The 11337-nt window shown below is 47.3% G+C and overlaps 1 protein-coding gene across 1 annotated transcript in view; it reads left to right on the top strand.

Annotated features, from left to right (window-relative positions):
- Positions 1-205: 205 nt before the first annotated feature.
- Positions 206-11337, top strand: part of LOC129328767 (zinc finger protein 665-like) — a 47931-nt gene continuing 36799 nt past the window's right edge. The window contains exons 1-4 of the mRNA XM_054978044.1: positions 206-265; positions 2481-3278; positions 3968-4088; positions 10689-10796. Of these exons, the coding sequence (XP_054834019.1) occupies positions 2559-3278; positions 3968-4088; positions 10689-10796 (949 nt within the window). The 5' untranslated portion in view covers positions 206-265; positions 2481-2558. The remainder of the gene's footprint in view (positions 266-2480; positions 3279-3967; positions 4089-10688; positions 10797-11337) is intronic.

Genomic DNA, 11337 nt, shown 5'->3' with positions numbered 1-11337 from the left:
TTGGTGGGGCCTGTAAGAAAGTCACATTTCTCCCAACTCTTTCTAAAATAATATTAAGCCATGAGCATTAAAATAAGGACACCACCTCCGTCTTTGCCTCTAAGGATTGGAGAGGGTTACAGTGACAAAGTTTCAATTTCTAGAGAGGTTGCAAAAGGAGGAGAGAGAGACTGAAGCCTCCAACTTCCTGTTTTGGGGCTCGGGGTTTGCTTGGAGGAGAGCAGGAGGACTGAGGCTGGAGCCGGACTGGGGCATGCCTGGAAAGGTAAAGAGCGGCGGGCGGGAAGGGAGAAGCTCCGGCAGGCCTTGCCAGGGACGAAGCAGAAGTTGGTTCCCAGTTCCTTATACGCAGTTCCTTATTCGCAAAGCCAAAGAAAAATATTGTGGAAAAAGTGAAAAGCTCTAAACTCCAAAATGAAATTTGCAGGAACACATATTGTACACCTCCATATTCAGAAGACTCACCACTCTAAGTGGACCTAGACTGGGTCATCCTACAAAACCCAGATCTTGAGTAAACAGCTTCAAAATAGGGGCGGCAGCTGCATCAGAAAAAAAAAACTTTGGATCACCCCAAATCACACAGCCCTGAACTCCAGAGACTGTCCCCTACAAGGGGACATGTGCTGGTTCTGATCCAGTCCCTGGTTCTGGACCTAAGGCCTCCTATGTGGCCTGCCTGCAAGAACCTTGTATTAGACATTGCTTTGAATAAGGAAGTGGCGAAAATATAAGCCCTCTGAAACCCAAAACAATCTTTGGATCACCCCAAATCACACAGCCCTGAACTCCAGAGACTGTCCCCTAAAAAAGGATATGTGCTGGTTTTGATCCAGTCTCTGGTTCTGGTCCTAAGGCCTCCTATGTGGCCTGCCTGGAAAAAAATTGTATTAGACATTGCTGTGAATAAGGAAGTGGGGAAGTATAAGCCCTCTGCGTCCCAAAACAATCTTTGGATCACCCTAACTCACACACCCCTGAACTCCAGAGACTGTCCCCTACAAAAGGACACGTGGTGGTTTTACAGTATATCAGACTGGGAATAATAGGAAAGGGCATAAAAATTAACACTCTAGTCCAGGCTCCAAATCTGAGCAGACCCGATACCAGGGCTGCTTTGAGAGAGAAACTGTTCCGAATACAAGCTTCTTGGAGGCAGCCGAAAAGGGAGCTCACAGCACCAGAACCAATTTGGGGGGCAGAGCGCTTATATTTTCCCCAATTTCTTATTCAAAGCAATGTCTAATACAAGGTTTTTCCGGGCAGGCCACATAGGAGGCCTTAGGTCCAGAACCAGAGACTGGATCAGAACCAGCACATGTGCTTTTGTAGGGGACAGTCTCTGGAGTTCAGGGCTGTGTGATCTGGGGTGATCCAATGACTGTTTGGAGTTTCAGAGGATTTATAGGTCCAGAGGGGTTAGCCGTGTTAGTCGGTTAGTCTTAGAGGATTTATATTGTCCCCACTTCCTTATTCACAGCAATGTCTAATACAAGGTTTTTCCAAGCAGGCCACATAGGAGGCCTTAGGTCCAGAACCAGAGAGTGGATCAGCACCAGCACATGTCCTCTTGTAGGCGACAGTCTCAGGAGTTCAGGGGTGTGAGATTTATGGCTGAGAGAAAGGTTGTCTTCTGAATCTTCAGGTGTGTTTTAGTGTGTAGGTGATACTTCTGTCCTAGAGATTCCAGTCTACTGGGAAGTGCCATTTTCCCAGCAGACTTTGGGCCTGTGGAAGTGTGTGCCTGAGCAGACTGGCTGGGGCTTGCTCATCTCTTCCCTGTGAGCCCTGTGAATTGACTCAGTGACCTGAGCAATTCTTAGCCTTCTCCACACGGCCATAAGCATGCTGGATCAACGTGCATCAAGGAGAGAGTGGGCGTGAGGGTTCTGCCTTCTCCCCCTCCTATGCACAATCATCTGGCTGTGAACACAGTCCCTTGACTACAAGATGCTTCTCTGTGAATGAGAAAGTTAAGAAAGCAGTGTTCCCAATTACAGGGACAGAATCTACATGTGTGTATTTGCTGTGGACATGGGCATCATGCGCATGAATCCGTGATGGCAAGAGGTGGGGCAGCCCACTGCTGGTTGGAATAACATGGTTGGGAAAGGCTCCAGAAACCACTGCTGGTTGGATCAGGCAGGGGTGGGGTTGATGGCCTGAAGGTATGAAGGAGCTTCATGGGAGCCTCTGTGGGGAAAGCATGTGCTTGCTGATGTGGAGAATTCGCTGCTCTTTACGAGTAATGTGTTAATACAGGACAGATCAGAAGAAAACTTCTGATTCTGTCCCTTAAAAAAAGTTCAAAACTTTTAAATAAGAATTTAAATGTATTGATTTAACAAATTATGTGTGTAAAATCATACTGAGGTAACTTTACCTATAACTTAAATATCTGACAAGTCCAAATACAAACAGAGAACACAATACCACTTTTATCTGTTCTTTCAGTTTCTGCTTCTGTCTCTTTCTTACAGAAAGAATCTGAGTCTTGAACACTGTAATTCATTTCTACAGTTTGTTGTTGGAAAAAGATCACAGAGCAATTCCCCAATATGAAAACAGAATGGCAAGATATGAAAATAGGGGAGGGACTGGCAGGGAGGGGAATGGCTGCTCACGACCTCCAGGCTGGGAGCATCGGAGGATTCCTTCGAAGGAGACCAGGAGCTCCAGGGCATCATCCAGCAGCAGAGGGCTCCCTTTCCCTTGCGCAGTGGGAAATCCAGTGGCAAGAGTTCCTCAGGACATTGGAAACCCCTCACTCTGGATGGGGAAGCCCCCACTTGCCAGCAAAACCTTCTCCCTGGGATGATGCCAAGGCCTTTCTGGCCTCCTTTGAGCAAGTGGCTGAAGCCTGTCAGTGGCCCCAGGAAGAGTGGGTGACCCGACTCCAGCCAGCCCTTAGTGGAGAAGCTGAGCAGGCCTTTAACAGCGTGGATGTCAGAGACAGAGAGGATTATGGGAAGGTGAAGGCAGCCATCTTGAGAGCAGATGTGCTAATCCGGGAGAAGCAGCGCCAGCAGTTCAGGCGTTTCTGCTACCAGGAGGCCGAGGGGCCACGGGGGGCTTACAGTCAGCTCCGGGAAATGTGCCGTGGGTGGCTGAGAGTGGAGAAGCACAGCAAGGAGCAGATCCTGGAGCTCTTGATCCTGGAGCAGCTGCTGATCGTCCTGCCCCCAGAGATCCAGAATTGGGTGAGGGAAAGTGGCCCTGAGAGCTGCTCCCAGGCAGTGGCCCTGGCTGAAGAGTTCCTCTTACGGCAGGAGACGCAGGTGAGGCCCTTTGCCTGGGAGGCTCCTTTGTGCAGGAGTGACACCGGAAGCCCCATGCGCAGGTCTGGGCCAGGAGAGTCCTGACGATCTCCTCCCCTCTCCCTCCTCCTGAACAGTTTGGGGTCTGCGGATAAGTTTGGGGCCTTGTGAGTGGTGTTGCCTTCTTCTCGGCCTTCATTGCCCTGGAGTTTGCTCTGCCCTGCTTATTTCCCATGTTTCGGAATTCTATTTTGGAAAAACATTTTTTAAAAGGGAATCAGTCCTTCATGAAAGCGCCTAATACATATTAATGGCCCATCCTGTGTAGTTCTAAATATTAGTAGCACCTGCAGCCTGATTCTTATTTTCATGTAAGTGTTTTCTTTTTACTTTTTGTTTATATTAAAATCTCTAGAAAATGTATGCAGGAATGAGGATAGAAGGTAATTGGAAACTGAATAGATTATCATGCAAAACTTTTTTTCCTCCTGGGTGACCTCCAATGAACCAGGCTGGTTCGGTTTTGTTTGTTTGTTTTGAAATGTGGTGCTCAGAGGTTTCTATAATCTTTCAGGAAATTCTTCCTCGATTTCTCCCTATTGTATACCAATGAATTAGCTACGGTCAGGGTGGAGTACAGGACCCTCCCCTCTGTCTCCCCCCCCCCCTTTGTTGCTCTGCCCTGAAAGGGTCCCTCTGTGCTGTCGCAGGTGCCCTTGGAGGAGGCATCTGGGAGGGTCTCCAAGGGAGGCCAGGATCCGTCTGAGATTGAGCAGAGGCAGCTCACGCTGGGGCTCAAGGAAGAGGAGGATGGAGAAGCCAGCCCACTAGGTGAGGAGGGAGTCGGAGGGGGGCTTCTAGGGCCTGAGATCTGGGCCCCTCAGAAGGTCCTTCTGGGGCTGAGCTCGGCAGTGGCTGTTTTGATCCATTTCAGCAGTGCAGTAATCTTAGATACAGGATAGTTCAGGAAACGGGCTGGTAGCTTAAGAATCAAAGGCCCATCAAGTCTTTCCTACAGTGGTCAGCGAGGTGCCTTCAGTGCTGCCAACAATTGACAAACCTTCCAAAAACCATGAGGGTCCCCTTTGAACCGTGGTGTTCACTCAGTCCTGGGTCCTTGCCCCACAGAAAGGGTATTTTTTGGAGGCTGAAAACTATGGGGAAGCTGTCTGTACAGATGCAGGACTGGATTTTATGACAACTTCTTGTATTAAATCATCGATAGCAGACAATCAAAGTCTGAGCAGCAAGTAAAATACAAAGGGCAGGGGAAGGATTCCTAACTTCTTTTTTCTTAATGTACCTGTGAGGAGTTTTGGGGGGGACACAAATAGAGAATTTAAATTGTGCTGTACTGAAAGGCCAGGCTGGGTAAAAGGTTCAACAAGCTGCTCAGTTTTGGGGGTGGGTGGGGGATGTTGTGGAAGAATAACGAATAAAAGCAAGCTAGACCTGTATTGGCTTATTCAGCATTTGCTGGAGAAACTGCAAGCCCAAAAATAGAGCAGGCAGGTTCTACAGAAAAAAAAGGCCTGGTAATTATTTTTTTATTCGCAACAAAGCCCATTGTGTGAAAAAATGCAATGGAGGTGCACCATGCCAGGCCTCCCTGCCGCCACTATGGCCTTTGGAGGTAGGTACTGCCTCGCCTGTCCTTCTCACCTCTGCAGCCTCTGAAGGGATGCGCCACTGCACCTGGCCTTCCCGCCGCCACAGCCTGTGGAGGGATGCGCCACCATGCCTGGCTTTCCCACCACTGCGGCCTCTGTGCAGGTGTACCAGGATAAGAACTGAGTTGTCACCAATATGGCTTGGCTTAGATGTGGTAGGATTATATAGCTCCTCAGGATGTGTCTAGGGCTGAAGGGGCTCGGAGAGCCAAACCACACCCTGCCATGAGACGCCCGTGCTGCCCCCTAATTCTGCACTGGGCCTGGCTATTTCCAGATAGGCCAGTCACCCCAGTGTAAAACCTTTGGAGTTGGGCACTGGGCTGCACTGACAGAACCCAACATCAATATAAGGATGGGCTTCGATGGACTGTAAAGGACTGACTTGCTCTAAAACAGCTTCATGTGTTCAGTTTGTACTGGAAATGTGGAGGATTTTGTTTTAAGTCCTACTTCTTATTTCTTTCATATTGATGAACAAAATTTGAGTCCAGTATCACCATAAATACTAACAAAGCTTTCCAGGATTAAATACTAACAAAACTTTCAGTTGCAATTCTGAGAGATTTCCAGGCTCCACCTGGAGATTGGCAACCTCAGAAACAGGCCAATTTATTGTGGGGGGGTATCTGTTTTCTGGCAATAACAGTTGCACATATGGGAACTCTACAGGACCCACCTGGAAATTGGCAACCCTACTCACCTGAGCTCAGCGTTGTCTGCAGAAGGACTCTGTGCAGCCTGGGAGCTTGCATGCTCCCTCACTGACCTTGAATAGTTGAAAGCAAAGGTTTCGTCTTCGCTTCTGATTTCCTTAGAGACTCATCTGCAGGGTGGTTGCAAATGTTTGAGGGGGAGCAGGCGGTATGGAAGCGGGTTCTGTAACTCTGCTGTGAATGTTGATTTTCCCTCTTTGGCCCAGGTGAGATCTGCCTAGCAACGGCTGACACAATGGCACTCTTTTCTCCTATTGGTTGAATGTCCCCGGCAAAGTCCACCCCAGCTCTGCCCACTTCGATCCATTGCTCTCGCAGCGCCAGAGACCGGCTGTCTCCCAATGGGGCTACCCTGGGGTCACCGCTGCCTTCTTGGGGTGGGAGACAAGCTTGCACCCCAGCCAGGGAGCTGAGCAGCAGCGGCTGGCTAGAGCCGGGTGGACTCAGAGCAACTCAGAGCAACTCTCCTCTTATCCCTGTGAATTTCCAGTATTTTGGTGTCCTGGAATAGGAATACTGGATAACACTTTCAACTACTTTGTCAGATTGCACACAGGGAAGTCATTGAAATTCACAAGCATAAGCAAAACTTCCAACAGGAAAGAAGAGACTTTAAGAATGAATAGAGCATGGTTTTCAGTTCTGAAAAACACCAGGCTAACAAAAGACTCTACAACCCACAATAGCCCTGCAGAGAAGATTAGCATATCAGGCACCAATCCATATGCAAAAGAACCTCCTCAGGATACAGTGAAGCATTAGCACTCCATTAGCATTCCACACCCTGGGAAACCCTTACAGGATGACACAACCCAACCCACCTTTCTGAGTAGATATAAACCACCTGCAAACATCTCATCCACGGTTTGACACTGAGAGATCCCTGTCTTTCAGTGCTACACCTCTGAAGATGCCAATCACAGCTGCTGGCAAAATGTCAGGAACTACAATGCCAAGACCATGGCAATACAGCCCAGAAAATCCACAACAGCCATCGTTCTCTGGCCGCGAAAGCCTTCAACGATATAATCTATCTTTTGTTTTCCATATTTGTTGGCATATTCTTGTTAAGATTTTGATGGGCTCAGTTTCTGTAGGTTGAAACAGCTCTTATGGAAGCCACACTGGGTGCTTACCAAGCCCTGTCAATTTATCCTGGACCATCAGACCCTCTTCGTGGGCCCAAGATGGTTGGCACTCCACCCACTGTTCTGCATGTTTAGGAAATAATCTGGTAGATTGGAAGAACAACAAGGAGTCCTTTGGCCTCTTCCATCTTGAATTTCCTGCCCTTTGACAGGATCCTTCTTACTTTCATTTAACCCTGATAAAAGACAGAATTTTGCAGTTCACATTGCTTAACAATCTGCTTCCTCACTGTGCAGTTTCTCCTCCTTCCCAGACTTTCTAACATTGGCTGAAGCCACATTACTCCTTTTTAAACGCATTTTCCCCACCTTTTCCCCGCATTCCCGAGTGCCGGTCACATTACCTGATAAATCACACGCATCTCTTCCGCATTCCTCTCGGATCTTCAGTCACTGTTTTCTTGCGGGAATTTCACGGTGGACGTGAACGCCTACAAGCACAATTTACGTGCCTTTTTTTTAAACCACCCCCATTCAAGTATTTCTGGCCGTTCCCTGCGTTCCCATTGGCCGATTCTATTATCAAGTGCTCCGTAGTCTGTTAATGCCTGTTTTTCATTTTTTCTTTCATTGTCTGGGAATTATAACTCAGATGTCTTTGAAATCATTTCTGGTTGAGTGTAAAACTTTTTTTGGCAATGTAGCCTAATACCGGCCTCGCGCAACTCTCTGTTTTTTTTCTATTTTTTATTTTTCTCTAGATCAATGTAATAGCGAAATTACGGCGTATATTCCTGTGCAATAAAGATCACATAGCAGCACAGCTATCAGGCTTCCCGGCTTTCCCCACGTATACTCAGTCCCCTATGACACTTCACATTCGCTCGAATATTGCCTGGGATGATGTTCTAACATTTGGCACATCTTTTTAAAAACATTAATTTATTCTTATCAAAGCATCGCTTTTACGCAGTACTGATGAATAAAAAAATAAATTTTTATTTATTTCTTGCAAGATTCTTCCTATCGATATAGCAAAATTAAATATCCTAAATTATTGACGGTGCTTGAGTTGATTGGTAGTTGCAACAACAATGGGGTAACACACGTCTGGGAATATTGGATCTCCGTCAATGCCCCAACAAAATAAGGCATTGGTTTCTATTTAGCATAATATCGTTATGCCAAAGATTCGATCAAAAAAAATTGCAGCTTAAATGAGCCTCCACCAGCTTGATGAACGTGCTCTTGGACATTCGGAAGCGGCGCATCCAGCAACGGTCATCCCAGTGCACCATCACAATGTTTTCCCACCTGTCCGTGCTGCGTGGGTACACCCAGTGCTGCCTCGGCTCCTCCATCTCAGCAAGCAGGAACCACTGCAGAAACTGCTGGCGCCAACATCTTCTTTTTTTTTTTTTATAAATTTTTTTATTTTTCATAACTACAAAACACTACACCAGACTATCACAAGGAAAGGGGAGAGGGAAGGGACAAAGGGAGGTGGAAAAAGAAAAGGGGGGGGAATGAACTACAAACACTAAACACTACACTTCAATGTTTCCCTTCATACTGTCATAATACAAAAATAGCTCCATAGAATAATGATGGAGTGGTTAATCATACAGAGAATAAACATTTCAAATTCTGATTAAACTTTCCTCCCCCTTCTAGGTCCCGGACGCAATTCTCTCTGTGCAACTGCTGTTGCGATGCTCTCCTCCTCCTCCCCCCCCTCCGGCTCCTCCTTTTCTTCGTTCTTGGTGCAGCAGAGTTCTGGGTTTTTATTCTCAAAATCCTTTAGTTGATCTTCTGATAATATCTTATAGGCCTGATCTTTATATCTGAACCATATTCCTTCCGGGAATAACCATTTGTACTTTATTCCATGGTCCCTCAGAAGAGCTGCAAACTTTTTATATTTAAAACGCCGTTTCCGGACTAGAAATGGAACGTCCTTCAAAATCTTGACTTTCAAACCCATAAAGTCCAAATCCGCATTGTATGAGTTATATAGGATGGTGTCCCGAATCTTTTTAGATGAAAAGTCAATAATGATCTCACGAGGCAACTGTCGCTTTGTTGCATATTTTGAAGAAGCCCGACGGACCTCCAAAATGGCGCTTTTAACCTCTTCTTTAGTCGTCCTCGCGGGTGTCGCCAGTAGTTCCGAGACCAAATCCCACAGATCCTCATTTTCCTCCTCTTTCACGTTTTGGAGACGCAAAATTGTCTGCGTTCGTTCCACCTGTAGCCCGATCAGCTGGTTCTCCACCAACTTCAGCTCCTTTTTTGTAGCCTTCACAAGTGACGCACTTTCCAGAGCAGACTTTTCTGCCCCCCCCGCTGCTGCCTTAATGGTTTTCACCTCGCTTTCAATTAAGCCCACCCTTTGATCAGTTTCGTTCAGCTTGTCAACAAAGGGTTTTATAGCTTCCACCACCGCCCTGCGCACCAACTCTTCGAGCGACTCCCCCTTCTGCAAGGTAGCCGAGATTGACTTACCGAGAGCGGGACTTTGCTTCTTTGCTGCCATTTGGGGGGGGGGGGGCGCCAACAAAATTCTGGAACTCAACGAAGGGGAAGAGCGAGTCTTCTTCAGATCAACCTCTCCTTCACAAACGCTTGTAGAACAGAAGGGATTCGCTTGTTTACAGGCTTCCGCCTGTTTCTTTTACTTGCCGTTTCTCGTTGCCCGGCGGCACTCGAGGCGCCGCGCACATCTGCCGGCCTCCATAGGGACAAACGGGCAATTCCCCCCCCCGCATTGATTTCGGGGAGTTCTTCCCGCCGCGTCCCGGACCCTGGCTCCCTCCCTGGGAGTCCTGGGGGCTAATCCTTGCGGATCAGCCGCCCGGTCAGGGTGCCCGGTCGTTTCCCCCCGGACCAGCCGAGAGGAGCGTCCGGCATGGCTGAGAAAACGAAACCGAAAAAACCGGCGCCAACATCTTCTTGAATGCGCCCAGGCAACAGTGGTTCCAGAACTCTGGGAAAAAATCCTGATGGCGGCCCGCCGCCTTTGAACAGAATACCGCTGGTAGGCCAGCAGCATCTGCATCTGGCACTCCATTAAGATCCACATAACATGAGCAATGATAGCAATTATGGGATCCATGACCATCACACAAAGCACCGACACCAACCAAACCGACCATCCACTAACACCCACAAAGAGTTTTTTCCTAAACCCTTCCCTTTTTATTGATTTTTTAAATCCCCCGCCCGAAAACGAGCACCAATTGCTTTCCAAGTGTTCATGTGATATATCGCTTTGATGATGTTTCCTTATATGGTAAAATCGAAATAACGGAAAAGTGCATTCAAAAAATAAAAAAAAATTGGGCGGGAAAATGAGGTCCCGCACACAAAAGCGTTTTTTCCAGTGGCTGTGTGGCCGGAGGAACGCGCGAGAAAGACGCATTGGAAGCGTGAATGTGAATGGAGAGGAGAAATTTGTGGATTGGAGACAAACGGAAGATTTCCGTTAAAAATGCGGGTAATAGGTGAATGTGGATTCGACCATTGTGTCTGTTTACACCTTCAAGCCAGTTTGGTGTAGTGGTTAAGAGCAGTGGGACTCCAATCTGGAGAACTGGGTTTGATTCCCCACTCTTCCACCTAAAGCCAGCTGAGTGACCTCGGGTCAGTCACAGCTCTCTAAGAGCTCTCTCAGCCTCACCCACCTTGCAGGGTGATTGTTCTTGTGGGGATAATAATGACATACTTTGTAAACCGTTCCGAGTGGGTGTTAAGTTGTCCTGAAGGGTGGTATATAAATCGAACGTTGTTATTGATGTTATTATTGATGTTTCCTCATTTCAGTACAAGTATCTTATAGGTATACTGAATATTAGAAAAAGCTTTCCCTTCACAAAATGTATGTGTGCATATTCTTGGCACACCAACATTCTTGAAACGACTACATTTTTTTTGCTTTGTTTTCTGTTCCCCTGGAAGGACTTTGGGTTCCTGGACCATTTCTCAACTCTGAGCTGCTTCCAATGGAAAATCAGTTCCTGGAGAGTGAAGAGGAGTCAGGAAGGTGTGCAGGTGTCCTCTTGTCAGGTAAGGCCTGGGGGAAGCAAACTGAGTGGGCCATTTGAGGGGATTCCCTGGGGGTTTTTTCTCCTATGGGAGCTCCACCTGTTGTATTTAATCATGGATACAATCTATGTAAAGGGTGTCCTATTTTCATAGAGGCCTTTGTTGAGACTGCAACATCCAGAAGAAAAACCTAGTCAGGATCTGACAAGTCTGGGGAGATTTGGGTTGGGAGAAACTTCTCCAGCCTTTCTCACCCCATCCCCATTCCTTGTGTTTCCTTGTGGATCCCATCAAGGGGCCTCTTACAGCAAAGCAGGTGGTCCTCTGCCCCTCCCAATGCAAAATGGGCCAGAGCCAGGATATCAGAGATGTTGCTCACTGATTTATTGGTTTTCAGTTTGCAAAGAAGGGGATTGTGGTAGACCTGGCAGACCTCCTCGATAGCAGTGAAAATGTTTGTTTCTCCTTTCACTTTCCAAGAGAGCAAATATCTCCAGAAACAGAGCAAAAAGCCTATGTAGATGTTTGGCCAGGGAGTCCTTACAGCAAAGAGAGAAGAGCG

Source organism: Eublepharis macularius, chromosome 4, assembly GCF_028583425.1.
Source record: "Eublepharis macularius isolate TG4126 chromosome 4, MPM_Emac_v1.0, whole genome shotgun sequence".
Lineage (NCBI taxonomy): Eukaryota > Metazoa > Chordata > Lepidosauria > Squamata > Eublepharidae > Eublepharis > Eublepharis macularius.
The sequence above is the reverse complement of the archived record's forward strand: the minus strand, read 5'-3'. Positions and strand labels throughout refer to the sequence as shown.